Source organism: Phoxinus phoxinus, assembly GCF_949152265.1.
Source record: "Phoxinus phoxinus genome assembly, chromosome: 13".
NCBI classification, from domain to species: Eukaryota; Metazoa; Chordata; class Actinopteri; order Cypriniformes; family Leuciscidae; genus Phoxinus; species Phoxinus phoxinus.
The window spans coordinates 18,639,639-18,657,176 of record NC_136888.1 but is presented as its reverse complement, the minus strand read 5'-3'; the positions used below and the strand labels follow the sequence as shown (position 1 = coordinate 18,657,176).

The 17,538-nt window shown below is 35.3% G+C and overlaps 1 protein-coding gene across 5 annotated transcripts; it reads right to left on the bottom strand.

Moving 5' to 3' along the window:
- Positions 1-303: 303 nt before the first annotated feature.
- LOC307009176 (mitoregulin-like) lies at positions 304-16,374 on the bottom strand. 5 transcript variants are annotated; one of them, XM_079632727.1, is made up of 21 exons: positions 16,111-16,374; positions 13,691-16,025; positions 13,546-13,610; positions 13,326-13,386; positions 13,120-13,238; positions 12,713-12,956; positions 12,518-12,619; positions 11,453-11,550; positions 11,209-11,251; positions 10,345-10,429; positions 10,068-10,162; positions 9,134-9,262; positions 7,946-8,020; positions 7,334-7,444; positions 5,921-6,003; positions 5,745-5,821; positions 5,568-5,670; positions 1,715-1,827; positions 1,437-1,510; positions 784-828; positions 304-679 (listed from the first exon to the last, which is right to left on the bottom strand). In XM_079632727.1, exons 2-21 carry the CDS (start codon positions 13,754-13,756, stop codon positions 431-433), a joined length of 2,037 nt encoding a protein of 678 aa, XP_079488853.1. In that variant the 5' UTR covers positions 13,757-16,025; positions 16,111-16,374; the 3' UTR covers positions 304-430. The 5 variants fall into 5 exon arrangements, with proteins under 5 accessions (XP_079488853.1, XP_079488854.1, XP_079488855.1 ...); XM_079632728.1 differs by having other exon boundaries at positions 11,453-11,523; XM_079632729.1 differs by having other exon boundaries at positions 11,453-11,520.
- Between the last annotated feature and the right edge of the window lie 1,164 nt (positions 16,375-17,538).

Sequence of the window (17,538 nt, the reverse complement as noted above, 5' to 3'; positions counted from 1 at the left end):
TAATTTTTTTCAGAACAATTAATGCTGATTCATGTTTCCTTCTTTGTAAGCATCTGACACCACACCTGGGGATGGCTGGGTGAGGCGGTTTTTCAGTTTTCTAAGTGTGCAAGATGTTTTAAAGGAGTGGCATGTTTAAATAAGTCTTCTATTAAAGATGGAGGGGTGTGTACTTAAACCATGTAGTCATGCGTATGAGTGAGAAACAACAAGAAAACAAAAGAAAGAGGGAGGAGTTGTGATCAGGAGGTGTGGTACTTAAAATTAGGCCATTATTTAAGGTAAAACACACACACACACACAGAGAGTGAAAGATTAAATGGTTTTATTTATATTTTTTATATTTACATACATTTTGAAAATACATTCTTTTTTTGATATATTGGACACTTCTCTTTTGTAGGACCATGTGATAGGTCTGTCTCTAGAGTCAGTGCTGGGCTCTGCTGATGAGGTCATAGGTGACCTGTGTGATGTCAAAGGCTTGATGTGAACATTGGGAGGACAGCATAGTTTCTACTGAGATTTTTTGGGAAGGGCTGTAGATGATACGAGCACGTTGAGACTCCACTTCCTCGTCCGCCCAGCAGGGAGTGGGCATCTCCGCAGAGTACAACAATGGAAACACACTGGCCATATAAACGCTCACAAACATCTGCTTTAACACATTGATATCCCTCTGCAATACACAGAAACAGAAACACATTGTATGCGAACAGCATGAATACATTTTTTATAATCCTAGTACTGTGGCAATTGTGTGACATTCACGTACACCTTTACCTTATCAGATCTTCTCAGGTTACTCTCTGATTCGGTCCATGATTTCTGTAAAATCAGGTTCAAGTTTAATACATTTTATAACACCTACCCCATATTATACTACCATGTACGTGATGGTATAGTTTTGTCCCCAAAAGTTAATTTAATCTGAAAAAAAAATGACCTTTGGTTCTCAACTGGAAAATGAAATTAAATATATATAAAATAATTTAAATAAAAATGCTTTTTATATTAAATTTTATTTTCAATTATTATTAATAATTTAACATACTAGTAGGATGTTAATTACATACCATTATTGTTTTTTAAATCCTTTATATTAATTCTTAATTAAAATAATTATTATATTGAATGACAATACATATTTAATAATTAATTTAATAATATAATCTTTTAATAAACTATAAACATGCAAATGCATTATAAATATATTACAATAAATATATTTATAATATTAAATAAATTAAATAATATTAAATTAAATAATATAAAATATTAAAACAGCCATATTAAAATAAACATTTTAATAAATTATAAACATGCATTTAAGGGTGGGGTTCAGGTTAGATTGTAGTAACTATACGTATATAGAAATGAAAATAAAAGGTTTATGTAAATGCTAAGTAAACATGCGTTTATGTAACCAGCCTCACCCTAAACGCATCCATCAGGTCTGGCTGATCTACAACATCAGGGAAGGAGGCTAGAACGGAGCTGCAGATCAGATCTGGGATAGAGAACACAGAACCAATCTAAAGTTATTTACATTCAGATTTTCATTTCCATGTGTGTTTTACATTTACATTTGCTTTCATGCCAGACCCTTTCTTACCAAATACAGTGCATATAGTGTTGTGATGTGCCAGGAACCTTAGATACACATTAGATACACATCAAGCTCAAAGACAAAATGTGTTTATGTGTGTGTTACCTGCATTACACATGGTGACTCTGTCAAGTAAAAGAGCATCAGCGAGTATTTGCCTGTATGTTGCCAGGAGGTGCACTGTGGACAGACTTCCTACAATAGTGTCTGGCAGCAGACTTATGAAAAAAAAAAAAAACATTTAGGGAAACAAATATTTAGTTACAAGAACATAATTGCTTTTTCATGAATATTTATCAAAAAAACAATGTTGAATCCTACAGCTGGCAATAAAAATGTAAGTATACATACTACTGTTCAAACGTTTTGGATCAGCACGAGTAAAAGAAAATGAAGGTAACGCTTTAGATTACAGCCCGGAAAGTACTGCGTAATTACAATGAAATTACAGTGTAACTTTCGGTAATTACAGTGTACCTATAAAGTACTTATGTGTAAGTATAGGGGAACAATATGTAAAGTCTTGGGAATAAAGGGGTAACAACCAGGAAAATACTGCGTAATTAAAACTAAATTACAGTGTAACTTTCGGTAATTACAGTGTACCTATAAAGTACGTACGTGTAATTATATAGGGGAACAATGTAAAGTTTTGGAATAAAGGGGTAACAACCAGGAAAAAAAAAAAAAAAAATTAGGCAAATTATTTATACTGTAAGTATTTTAGAACTACGGGGTACTTATACTATAATACAATCTTACTTTTGGGAGCAATTTAGCGAGTAGGCTACATACACCTTTTTGTAATAATAGTGTATACAAATACATAAAGGCTTTTTTCAAATTACGGGGTAGCCTATATATCAGTGCATTTATAAAGTAGGCTAATTTGTTTTTATTGCAAAGGTGCACTGATTAAGTTGTTTCAAGGCAAGTAAAACTATTGCAACTTTTTTTTTTTTTAAATGCTGGGGAAATATACTCTTGTTTCTTGTAGTTACAGGGTAAGTATGACATTGCGGGCCGTAAATTAAAGTGGTGCTTCTTACCCTCTTGTTTCTTGTAGTTACAGGGTAAGTATGACATTGCGGGCCTAAATTAAAGTGGTGCTTCTTACCCTCTTGTTTCTTGTAGTTACAGGGTAAGTATGACATTGCGGGCCGTAAATTAAAGTGGTGCTTCTTACCCTCTTGTTTCATGTAGTTACAGGGTAAGTAGACAATAAAAACACATGTAAACACACAATCTGATATCACTTGGAAAACTTTATTTGAAAAACAACTTATTTCAAAAAAGGACTTTATTCCTTTTTTAAAATCAACTTTTCATTTCAAATACTAAAGTCCTGACAGAAAGTAGGCTATACATTTTTGCATGGCTTCCTACTTCCTCCTCCTCCTCTTGTTCCTCTTCTTCTTTTTCTATCATTCCACTGATTAGCCTAATCTTAAGAAGGAGTCTTTTGCTATTCTGTATTATGTATTAAAAGAAAATACAGTACACCCAGAAATGTTCTCGTAATTTACTCATCTTTTCGCTACCGACCAACTGTCACCAGCGTCCAGCGAGTGCATGAGAGTCGGCTTGGCTTCGTGTTTGGTGAAGCTTCACGCGTTCATTACGTTCTCGCGGGAGTTAGATGTGAAACTCGCGCGAGAACTGCCATCTCTGTTCTTCTGTTTTGTTTGTTTTTCATTATTATTATGTGTTATTGTTTGTATTTTGTTGTGAGCATAAAAAAAAAAAAAAAAAAATCGACATTCGGTTTCTCGGCGCGCTTACGTCACGCGTGTCAAGCGTGAACTCAACCCTCTCATGCACGCGCAAGTGAAAGTTGGTCGGAACGGAAGCGATAAAATGTTTAAATATTTGGTATTTTTCTTACAAACACTTATCGTCTCACTTCAGAAGACATTGATTCATCCATTGGGGTCGTATGGATTACTTTAGTTATTGCTGTATGTGCTGTTTGATGTCAACTTTTAGGAACACATGGGCTTGCATTATGCATTCACAGAGATTATATATTTTTCTAAAAAAAAAAATTGTGTTAATCTGAAGAAGGAAATTCATATACATCTCGGATGACATGAGGGTAAAAGATGAGTAAATGGTGAGGACATTTCTGTACTATTTTCTTTTAACACATAATACAGAATAGCAAGAGACATGGGATTCCTTCTTAAGATTTATCAGTGGAAAGAAAGATGAAGAGGAACAAGAGTCAAGCAAGTGTTGTAAATCCGTTTTAAAATAAGTTGTTTTTCAAATAAAGTTTTCCAAGTGATATCAGATTGTGTGTTTACATGTGTTTTTATTGTACTTACCCTGTAACTACATGAAACAAGAGGGTAAGAAGCACCACTTTAATTTACGGCCCGCAATGTCATACTTACACTGTAACTACAAGAAACAAGAGGGTAAGAAGTACCACTTTAATTTACGGCCCGCAATGTCATACGTACCCTGTAACTACAAGAAACAAGAGTATATTTCCCCAGCATTTAAAAAAAAAAAAAGTTGCAATAGTTTTACTTGCCTTGAAACAACTTAATCAGTGCACCTTTGCAATAAAAACAAATTAGCCTACTTTATAAATGCACTGATATATAGGCTAGCCCGTAATTTGAAAAAAGCCTTGTATTTGTATACACTATTATTACAAAAAGGTGCAGTGTATGTAGCCTACTCGCTAAATTGCTCCCAAAAGTAAGATTGTATTATAGTATAAGTACCCCGTAGTTCTAAAATACTTAATAATTTGCCTAAATAATTTTTTTTTTTTCCTGGTTGTTACCCCTTTATTCCAAAACTTTACATTGTTCCCCTATATACTTACACGTACGTACTTTATAGGTACACTGTAATTACCGACAGTTACACTGTAATTTAGTTTTAATTACGCAGTATTTTCCTGGTTGTTACCCCTTTATTCCCAAGACTTTACATATTGTTCCCCTATACTTACACATAAGTACTTTATAGGTACACTGTAATTACCGAAAGTTACACTGTAATTTCATTGTAATTACGCAGTACTTTCCGGGCTGTAATCTAAAGCGTTACCAAAATGAATTTAAAGTAATTATGCATTAAATTGTTTAAAAGTGATAGTAAAGACATTTATAATGTTACAAAAGATTTCTGTTTCAAATAAATGCTGTTCTTTTCTGATTATGGTTTCCACAAAAATATTAAGAAGCAGAACTGCTTTCAACATTGATGATAATAATAATAATTAATAAATGTTATGTCAGCAAATTAGAATGATTTCTGAAGGATCATGTGAAACTGAAGACTGGAGTAATGATGCTGATGCTAGAGTAATAATTCAGCTTTGTCATCATCACATTTTTAAAATGTATTAAGATAGAAAGTTATTAAATTAATATTTCACAACATTACTGTTTTACAGTATTTTCAACTAAAAAAAAAGCAGCCTTGGTGAGCATAAGTGACTTATTTCAAAAACATTTAGATCTAGATTAGGGTCCAATTCTCTATTAACTATGACCTTTACCTCAAACTCCTAACAACTACTTAATGGGATAGTTCACTTTAAAATGAAAATTCTGTCATCATATACTCACCCTCAAGTTGTTTCAAACCTGTATGAATTTCTTTCTTCTGCTGAACACAAAGGAAGATATTTTGAAAAATGTCAGTAACCAAACAGTTACCAGGTCCCATTGACTTCCATAGTAGGAAAAAAAAATACTATGGAAGTCAATGGGACCTGGTAACTGTTTTGTTACTGACATTTTTCAAAATATCTTCCTTTGTGTTCAGCAGAAGAAAGAAATTCATACAGGTTTGAAACAACTTGAGGGTGAGTATATGATGACAGAATTTTCATTGTGAACTATCCCTTTAATAGTGACAAATTTACCCTGAACTAAAGTGTTACCAAAAACTCTTCTGAACATTAATGTATACTCTGGTGTGAAGGCATTCTTACTTCAGAAGCACTCTGCTGCGTGAGTTTACGGATTTAAGCTTAACAACTAGCTTTGGCATCTTCCTGGACAGCAACATCTGCTGAAACACACCAGTGGGATAACCTGAGGAGAGAACAGAACAGAACAAAATGGCTTGTATGTGAGAGAGTATGGGTATTTTTGTGAGAGAACGTTACCTCTTTTGGTAGATGTGGTATCCATATCGGTGTCTCTCTCAAATGGTGTGCCACCATGAATAGTAAGCTCTTGTGTCCTGCACACATGCATATACTTTAGTTTGTGAGCAAGTATGTAAGGAAACAATAGAACTAATGTGCATCAGTCAAATTGTAATGAGAGAATGTGTGCGTACCGTAAAGTAATGGGTGCTCCACTTTCATCAAACAGTTTAAGGAACGCCCAGCCACAGCTGAGGTCTCCTCTCTCCCCTGTGGACTGAAACAGAGAGCACATACACTTTTACACCTGCAGAGCCATTGTGAAAAACAGAACCCTCTTGTTGCTCCAAACCTGTATAACTTACTTTCTTCTGTGGAACACACATACATTATTATTATTATTTTTTATAAACGTCTCAGAGTTTTTGTCCATAAAATGAAAGTCAATGGGCTCCCATGTTGTTTGGTTCCCAATGTTCTTCAAAATATCTTCTTTTGTGTTCCTCAAAAGAAAAAGTAATTCAGGTGTGGAACAACATGATGGTGAGTAAATGGCAGAATTTTTCATTTTTGGGTGAATCCCTTTAAAAAGGACTTTTTAATTTAATTTAATTTGTATGTATAATGTTGCTCTTTGGGCATGTAAAAGGTCTGCAAAGTTACAAAGCACAAAGTCCACTCCAAAGGGAGATATTGTCTATATCAGTAAGCACTGTTTCTGAACTCCTTGAACAACCTCAATTGTATATTTTGATTAATGTTTTTTACATGTTGTACCTTTAATTAATTCCTTCCCAAGACATACACACAAAAAAAAAGGGACGAGGCCTGGCTGAGATGCACTAGGAGGGTGTTGAAACTCACTGTTGGGCCTGTCCCAAATGGCACACTTCATATGCACTTTCGGTCTTGTGGACTTACAATGGTTGCCATGTGCGTGTGTCCGTAGGGTTTCCCATTTGTCATTTTAGGTCTCAGAAGGGTGCTCGCGAGCGCCCCCTTTTATGCGCTGATATGCACCCTCGATTCGCACTTTTACCGACCCCGCACTGCGCAGCAGACTTCTTCCCAACAGTCAAAGAAGCGTTACGTCACGAAAGTGCGAACTCGTAGGAAGACCGCGAGTGCTTAGGGTGCCATTTTGGGAAAAGGCAGTTATGGTAAGGGGCATGATGACATTTCCAAAACACACTTGAAGCGGTTGACCAATCACAACATACAGGTCCAGCTGACCAATCAGAGCACATTGTGTTTTTGGAAGGAGGGGCTTCATAGAAACAGAAACTAAACAGAGCGTTATTCCCAGACAAACTGGGAAGAAGAAAAGGTGCTGCAACGAATGTAAAATATGTGCAAAATCTAAAAAGCGTTCCAGTATTCCAGTAGACCCCGGAAATCAAAATCAAGACATTGTAAAAGGGTAAGGCCTCTTTAGTAGACATCATTGTGTGCGTTTATGTAAATATATGAGAGGGTAGGAGAAAACAGTTCTTTTGTTTTTCTGAGGTTAGATCAAGGCCATGTCCTCAGTAATCAGAGTTGGGTGGTACTGCCATATAATTGTTTAAATGATAAGATTTTTTTTTTTCCAAGAAACTATTGCTTACATTTCTTATGTAGGTCACACCCAATTCAAACAGAATTCCAAGATCAGGAGATTCAGAGTCACAACGCAGGAAACACTCTCCATCCAGTAGACAGGGAAGCATCCCAGTCATCTAAAACACACACATACAGGAAAAATACAGATCAAAAAATTACAAACTGTTAGATTCCAGAACTGTATTTCAGATTACATTACCATTATAACAATTTGATTGTAACGTTGAATTGATAAATGAACATGAATTTCAGAATGTTTTAGTATTTGGTTTGCCCCTCTTGTGCCTGCTCTGCTGCCTTCAAGCTTGCATGAGCTTCACAAGTGTGTAAAACCTGATGATCATTTTCTCAAGCATGATCCAAAAAGCATCTGTGCTTCATTGGAAGCAAGAATATCTGACTGTCAGTACAAAGAGTCACATTATCATTATCTTTGCTTACTGACCTAGATATAGTGCAAAACCTTAAATATGTCTTGTTAATTTTAAATTATAACATTTCTTTTTTTCAAATGTCAATATTAAAACCTTGTTTATTTTCAAGTTTAAATAATTTTTAATGTGGCATCAGACGTTTGGACATGTGTTTGCATGTGTTTAAGTGTACTTTTGTCTTACCCGTGGAGAAAAACTCCATGTCTTTTGGCTCTTGAAGTTGTAAGTGGCTCTGACTGTGTGAATGTTACTCAAAACCTGACAGGGAAGAGAGAGAGAGAGAGAGAAAGACAAACAATGACACCATGTACACAGCATGTCACACAACACCTGTTTACAATAAACATGGACATCAATAAAGTTGAACGAACTGTGTATGACCAGAGAGATATGGATTTAAACCAAGACGGGGTGCCAGTAACCCTAACGGAAGCTAACCTGTCAAGGAGAATATTATGCGAGATGGTATTGAAGGTCGCACTCAGATCAAGAAGGACAAGTATGGTTATATAAACCAGAACCAGCTGCTAGCAACAGGTCGTTGGTGATTTTAACAAGCAGACTCTGGACAAAAGCCAGACATTTATTGTATGATTTGATGACCTAAGCTACAACACACTTTTCCAAAATGTTAGAAATAATGGCAAATTAGAAATCGGATACAAGTTACATTGGATGGATCAGCCCCAGGTTTCTTAAGTTTGGAGTAATAATAAGATATTTAAGAGATGAAGGAACAAGGCCAAAAACAAGTGAAGAATGAACAACTTTAGTGATTAAAGGAGACAAAAAACGGGATTTATGGGTTTTGAATGTGCCTTAGAATAGTTCTGCTGTTTACAATGACTTAAGAGACTCATTCAGAAACGTCAAAGAAAAGATTGTGCACAATGAACGTAGGACATTACACAATAACATTCCACTTATTAACTATAAACATGCACCGAAACACTTCCTGGTCCTCTACTGAATACTTTAAATTCTTGATGATAAGTAATCAAAAATAATTCACATTCAGTGCACAGAAACCAAAACTGAGTTGTGAAAGACAAATATTGTAGAGATACCAGGAATAAAAGGATTGAATTGTTAACACTCAAGACTCAAATATGACGTCTAGTGTTTTACACTCATGCATTTGGATTGCACCTGTTTTAATTCAGGCACCATGGTGCTTTTGCTTTATTATTATTTTTTGTTACAAATGGTCCGCCCTGATTACTGTTCCACATGAGTAACACATGATGTCAGAATCATTACTCAAGCTTTTCCACGAAACATTTGTATGTAAATATCTCTCTTTTAAGGTCAAATAGGGCAATCATATTGGTTGTAGATCCACCAGTATGTATGTGTGTGTGTGTGTGTTACCTGGGTTCCATTAAATGCACAGAGCCGAACGTGCCTGCTAAGCACCTGTAACCCGACCCCAGGGGATGGGATCATTCTACAGCTCCACAGGGTCAGGGTTAAACTCACTCTAGATGGGCGCCCGTGAACCTGGACAAACACACACTCACCTTATAAATGTATAATAATAATGCATTGAATTTATATAGCACTTTTCTAAACACTAAAAGAGCTTTATATATGGTAGGGGGGAATCTCCTCAACCATCCACTTGAATGCCCATCACTATATATTTATATATGCATATTAAAAAAGAAAACATTATAATGTATTTTTTTTTCTTCATATAATAAATATTTTTAAGGCAAGACACCCCATGTGAATAGGGTAAATAATTTAACTAACGCCACTGTAACACATATCACCATACTTCCCCAGTTGGTTGATTACATTAAGAATTGCAAACATTTTTTTGTGCTGAAATATTGTTTAAATATGCAAATGAGGCAGTATCTCTAATTAAATATGCACTATTTTGCATAAATTTCCAGAACAGAAATCAGAACATTGGATAAGCAAAGTTCAAAATTCTTGTTTCATTTTATTGTCATATTAGAGATGGTTTTTACAGAGGTTATTTGGATATATCATTTTATCACTCCATAAATCAGACAATACCGTCAACAGCCAGAAAAAAAAAAAAAAATCACCATGGTTTTAGGAATTAAATGTTGTATGAAATCAGGCAAATTATACATGTATTATGGATGTTTTCCTTCCACTACTCTGAAACAACACTTTATAAACAGCCAAATAGGCATAAAATCACAAAATTGGCCAGTGCATGAAAAAATTGTGTTAATGTGCCTGTAGTGTCTTGCCTTAAATAAATGTACATATTTTGTTTTACATAACATTTTTGTAAATGTAGCTAGTTTGCTTTGCAGTTAGGTACCTTGCCTGTGTCTGGGTCCATATGGAGATCTTGAAAGGAGAGTTGTGATTGGCTAAGCTTGGGCTGAATGAAGTGACTTGCTCTGTAAGATGTCCCTGCTCAACACAAACACACATACAAACAGCACATGTATAATACAAGTATAATACACTATTATAAAATCTGAATTCTTACCAGATGTTTTAATGTGGTAAACACAAACTGCCTTCTGGTTAACTAAAAACTGTAAATGGCCTTCTATCTATAGGTTTTGCAAAATATAGAGACACATAGTGACCTTCTTCTAGGTGTCTGGAGAGATTGGAAGGTCTGAAGCCTGGAGGGATGGCACCCATCGCTGACAGCACATCAGTAGCATCTATCTGCAGACAAAACATACAAGCACACTTCAGTGTGTGTCTTAATATATATACAACAAGGGTGCATTAGTATTTAGATTATTAAAGGTGGTATAAAAAAAAAAAAAAAAAAATGTAGGACAGGACTGGATTTTTTTTCTTTTCCCATTGGGAATTGATTGGATCGGATCTCATGTGAATGACAGGTTGTCCCACCCACGTCAACAAAGAAGGGAAGAGAACGAGGGAAATGAATGTATGTTTTTAAATCTGTATGTAGGTATGTATATATACAGTATATTTATATATTTTTCATTCTTTCCTCTCTCTCCCCCTCTTCAAATTTTTCCTCTCTCCTTCTTCAAACACTCTGCTTTACTTATATACTTCAGCATATACAAGATGGAGGTAAACATGCACAACACAAGCTAGCACCTACACTTCACATCTAAAACCTACTTTCTTTTTTGTTTGTTTATTAATTTGTTTGTTTGCAGGTTTGTTTTGTATTTACGGTGCTGTCCTCCTATATTTTGTCTTATGTCCTGTCCTACAAATAAAAGAAAATGAGAAAAAGAGAAGAGATGTCGTTGTAAGAGGAGGGAAAGTTATTTTGATCAAAGATTACGAAGGCAGTTTCAAGGCACAATAAAGAAAAAAATTATGTGCATAGATAAATTATTTATAAATAATACTGCAATATTCCATAAAAAAATATTAGAAAACTAATTAAAAACTAATTAGATTAGTACATTTTGATTTCATTGTGAATTTAAGGATATAATTATTCAAATAGAATATACCTCAGTAACAGCCTTCCGGACTGTGTTCCAATTGGATGTTTTGCTAGTTGGAAAAGAGACAGTATTTAATAATTTTCTTTAATAAAGACTTTATTTTAACTTAAACTTGTGATTAATTCATTTCAACTGTAATAAATGATTAACTATATTCACTGCACTTTAATAAAGAAAAAAAAGCACAGACGTGCAAAAAACTAATTATGAAAACAATGCTGCTCTCTAGTGGAGAGAGAGGGGATATTACCTGGACTTTATGTCAGACTCCTGTTCCTCCTCACTCTCCTCCTCATCTTCATTCTCTCTTCCACTATCCTTCTGAGAAGACTGAGAGTTCAAATACATCTGCAGATGTAATTCATCCATGTTAATTATCTAAACACTTGTCTGGTTTCCTATGCGATCGCAAAATATAAAAAAAAAGTTTATATTGTATTTTTATAAAAGTGCTGCACCAATCCCTAACTGTTCTGGAATATGATTCAGAGAACGTAAAAGTATAATATAAATATTATATAAATACTTTAAATGCATAATGTGAACATCTCAATCAAATCGGTAATAAAACATTATAAAAACCATACTCTGGCAAATCAGAAATCAGTGTTTACATGAGATGCAGTTTTTCCTCTAATCTTGATGTCCACATTTACACTAAATTACCTGACAAAACGCTGATCTGAAAAGCAAAACTGATCACATATGATGCCTCATCAGGCTTTTGAAGAATACTTACCGTAATTGTACATCTCTTAATCATTATTGTATAGCATTGCATTGCATTACATTACATTGATCATAAAGTGATCCTTTAAATGCATGGATGATTTCATTTAAATACAATCTTACTAAGACATACTATTGAGAGATATATAGTTACAACTAATATTTATATGCATTTTATGGAAGTACTTATAAAAATCTACGGTAATTGATTTACATTACAATAAATCCATCAGAATTTAATCTTACCTTTTGGCCATTCAAATGTCAGCAACTGCACCAAATTGCACATTTTTGCTTCTGAATAAATAGTTTTTCCCCCTCCTTGAGTATGAGCTCCACATTCTCCTGAATCATACTATATGACTCATAAAAATCTTTTTTAAAGATTTTCTTTTGTCTGTAAGGTCAATAAACTGATCCTTTTCAAAATATTAGATTTTTCTGACAGGCTTTACATGGTTAAACCATTTATGGCATTTCCCAACACTACTTTTTTTTTTTACGGCCTATATGTTTATGGCCACTGTTTATATGACCTTACACGCTATCAAACATACTCACTGAGTATCTGTGATATTATACAGACCTTGAGGAAGGTTTTAGGCACAAGGCCCTTCTGGCCATTTGAGTTCTGAGCCAGCCACCATCCATCCTTATTCTTAGAGAGAACTTTCAAAACCTCTCCTTTCTGACAACACAAAACAATACATTTCTCAATGCAAGAAAATAACTATTTAAATTGAAGCATTTAATAACTAAAATAAGATGCATAGATGATTACCTGAATGCCGAGGTCCCCTTCCTCCTCTCCTGTAAATGCACTAAGAGCAACATAGGAAACAGTTTCCTGTCCTGTGGCAGTTTGACTGATATCTGTATCCTCGTCATCACTGTCAGCATCATCATCATCATCATCATGCACTTCTTCCTCTTCTGAATCTTCCTCTTCAGAGCTCTCATCTTTTTCATCACTATTTTCCTCATCGCTCTTCTGTTCTCTCTGGGAAGAACTAGGTCCGGCTATCCTATGACCGGGAAACAAAGACACCAGTAGGCTACTGTTTGAAAAAACTCCTTAAATATAATTTTCTTTTCCAAAGCATAAAGGTAGATCTAAAAATGTTTGCGTAATAGATTGCAAAAAAAAGGCTGTAAACTCTGTTAGAATTAATTTATGAGGTTACTTACTCATCCTGAGGCTGCAGCTGAAGAGCTAGAGACTGTAGACGCTCATGCAAGTTCAACAAACGCTTCTCCTCGTCCCTCTTACACTGGTCATAGTTCCCCACTGGAGCTGGCTCATCTGCCTACACACATGAAAAATTATATATATCTACTAATACAATTCATGTAAGATGTATTGACAATACAAGTACACAGAAATAAAGATTTACTTTAGATAATTTCTTCAGAGTCTTTGTAATTTCCTCCACTGCACGCTTTAACTCTTTGCACCTGGAATGCAAACAAAATTATACATCACCTTAGATATATGCAAAACAATATAGAACTCAAGTAAGTTACGCATTATTCAAACTGGTTCATGTAGTAACGTTAGAGGTTCAAAAACAAAACAGATAACTTAGCCTAGAAGTCTTCTGTCAGTAACGTTACCTCTCAAAGATCTCAGTGCAATCTGATCCATCTGGTTGAGCAGCCTGCTGTACCAAAGCATCCACCTGAATGACAGAATAGAAATATAATGTAAAATGTCAAATCTAATGCGAACGAACAAACATTCGCTCCGATCATGTTCAACCTTTCTCTTGATGACATCCGTATCTCTTTGGACAGTCTGAAGTGGTCCTCTCTTTTTCGGAGGCATCTTTTATTCGTCTTCAACACAATACGACAGCAGGTTTAACACAAACGGTATTTTAAATGCGAGATTTAAAGAAACGTCCCACTCGTGCTCAGATTTACTGAAACAAAACGCAACGGCGACGCCATCACAGACGCTCCGGATAAGTTGCTAAGATACTTTACGTGACGTTGTTATTACCTCATCACTGCGCGCGCAAGAAGACGTCTGCATCTGTGAATTTTATTTTGAAACTTATTTTATCTGGTAAATTTCATATGACTTGTCTAAATCACGTTTTAATGTTTTTATAACTAAGTAATTTAAATGTAAGCAATAAGGTACGAGAGGCTGTGTGCTGTATCGTGAATAGGGGTAGAGTGGGGGGAAACGCCCCCCCCCCCTTAAGGAAAATGTGACATTACACTATGAAACAACATAAATGTGACTAGAATTGCCATCCCAGTTTTGAGTGATTATGGCAGGAGTTATTCACCAAATATTAAAATTGCTCAGCCTTCATAATTAATTAGTATTTTGACTGAAAATATTTTTGCACAAAGGGGGCGTTTTGCCCCAGCGGTGGGGTAAAATATGCCCCCTTTCTTACCAACCAGTTTGCTTCATAGATCAATAGCAAAAAGAACAGACTGTAGTTTTTAATCTCTAAAAGTAAAAGGCAAGTAATGTATCAACATGCATATTGATATTTATTTCAGGAATGTCCAAAATGTTTAACATTTATATTTATACATATAAGATATAACTGAGCCTTGTAAACAAATATGTTGTAATGCATAAATAAATAAACAAACAAACAAACAGAAAACCCTAAATAAATATTAAACTTAAGCTATGACTTTTAAAACAAAATTTATTTATTTTAAATATAATGATATTAGTTATAAATAACATATGCTCTCAAACTACATACTTCGCTATTCATCTATCGTCATCACAAGGTATCCTGCAGAACAATATTCTCGTAAACACTTGTTTACTATCTAAAAATTATAGCACTTATCATGTAGCCTAATCCTCTTCTCTTCAAATACGTCGCTGGTATTAACTTCTCCATAGAGATTTGTATATCCCCGTTGTCAACGTAGTGCATAGGAACAGTAAAAATGTATCTTAACTTTCTCTAATGATTATTTTGGGGAAAACAGGTGGGGGGCGTTGTTAGGCACGACGCGAAGCGGAGTTTAGAGATTTATTTAAATAAATAAATCGAAATTTAGTATTGACTAAAAAGTTACATTTAAAATTCAAAGTCGCTTTTGCATTCTTATTTATTAAACTTGTTCTGCGATGCAGACAATTTCGGAGGACCTAAACGAGTATGGTTTCATTATGTCTGAGGCTGAGACTGACCCCCCTGCTTCATTCCTACTTTGGGCTGTGATTGTCTAATCTGGTAAAACAGGTTCCTGGAAAAGCAAGTGGCGCTCACTCACTGCAGAGCCAAAATGGCGTCCAGATCCACCTCTCTAGACGTCGTGGATTGAGCTTGACCTACAAACTTTATGGATCTAATGGAGAAGCTGTGGTTGGACCTTTTAGACCCATCCATTATACCCAAATTACATCTAGTGAGGGGGAGCTGGACTTCAAACTTACACTCAACCGATGGTTCTGGCTCTCTGGAAAGTGCTTCTGTTTAATTAAAAAACACATGCTTACCGAAAATGTCTAAAGCAGGAAACCTATGCAGTTTCTACATGCACAATTGCCCTAATCCTAAAAAAAACTTTAAAATATCAGGGAATTTGAACTGTGTGAATTCCAGGTCAAAAAAGTTATGCCATATAATCTTACAAGCTTGTTGTTGCGAAAAGACATGGAAATCTATATAGACAATGTAAATAAGCAAAGATCTCCAAGAAACACAGTTCTTGATTTGAGGTTCTGTCAGTTGAATAAATTAATGTAGGAAATATAGTTGTTAACTTTTCATCTTACTTTAATTGGATCTTGATGTCTCAAAAGTGAGTAATGTCACAACAGTAATGTGCATATAACTTTTTTTTATTGACTCAACAGTTAATAAAACATTTCAATTAATTTTACTGTCACAGAAAAGGAGAAGGCACAGACAAAAACACTATGATTTATGGCTTTAACAAACATTAAGGAAAATGTTTCTCAGTGTTTAAAGTCCTTGAAGGTTGTATTGCTTTCCTCCAGAATGTACTGTCTTTGATCCCAGGCTTGCTCCTGCTGAGAGCTCCAAAAGAGGTGCTGTTACAGACTCGTTCTGTTTGAGAAATCATGGCCTTGATGACCAAAGTCACTAGAAAAAGAAAAAGAAAACCGATTAGAGCTACCAACGAAAGCCATTTATCCTAAAATTATGAAAGGCGCATGTCTCATCTCACCAGGTCGGTTGCGTGATATTTTGTATCTGTCATGACAGGTCTAGCTTCTTCTGTGTTTCTGCGAGTTTGGCCTGTAACCGCTTTTTCCGCCAGTCCAAGAACTTTCTTCGCATTCTGTTTGCCTGCCAGCCTGCGACAAAACCCGCCGCAAATGAAACGACTATAGCGACCTGTAACGACCTCTCCGACACATCGGCCATGATCACCTCAGCTGCTGCTGCTGGAGGAAACACGCGTGTGAATGGCATCACGTGACATGGGCGTAACGTGCTGCGCGACCGTGACGAAAATTTGTAGGCCAACTAAATAAAGAAAGACTACATCTACCACAACGCGAACGGTTAGGTCTTGTTGAGAAAACACATCTCCTCCAAAATTCTCGTTTCAGGTACGACTGTGCGCTATTTATATTGCAGAACAAGACGTGAAAGTTTCTTCAAGAGATGTTAACGGAAGACCTTATAAAGCAAAAACCCAATGAAAATTTCAGGGGGCCGGGTAGCCTACCCATTGCATAAAATTGCTAGGCCTAATTCTCTGCCGGGTTTTGAAATAAAATGTATCTACCAACTAAAAGTTGAATATGTTCAGTTAGGAAAGGCCTCTTTTTATCATTATTTATGTAATGTCTGTTATCTGAGGAAAAGAGATAAGAGACATGGCTGCATCAACAGCGTGGAACAATGCAAAAGACAGTTTTTGGTAAATATGTTACGGAGGACTGATAAAAGCTTAAAGGGTTAAGTTCACCAAAAAAAAAAAAAATGATCCCATAATTTACTCACCCTCAAGCCATCCTAGGTGTATATGACTTTTGTCTTTCAGCCAAACACAATCTGAGTATATTTAAAAAATATTGCTCTACCAAGCATTAGGCTATAATGGGAGTGAATGGCACCATTTATTTAAGCCCAATTTTTTTTTTAAAAAATCCATTGCTTCACTTCAGAAGGCCTTTATTAACCCCCTGGAGCCGCATGGATTACTCTTATGATGGATAGATGCGCTTTTTTGGTCTTCAAAATCTAACATGCACTGCCATTATAAAGCTTGGAAGAGCCAATATATTTTTTAATACAACTCCTATTGTGTTTGGATGAAAGTCATATAGGGTGAGTAAATTATGGGTAAATTTTCATTTTTGGGTGAACTAACCTTTTAATTCAGTCAGGCCTTGTGTGTTTTTAATGCCACAACCCCAAGCACATTAAAACAATGATGTAATTTAAATGTAATTTAATGCAATGGTCAGCTTTGATAGATCAGTTTGGACCAGCTAAAAAATGACCAACATAGTCTAGCTTGAATCCAAGCACTTCTGAACTAACCTTCAGAAGTGTAACCCATAAGCTACCATATTGTTAGGTTTCATTAATTAATTTGATTTATCATTTGTTGGTGGATTTTTTATGTTTGCTGAGATCAGTA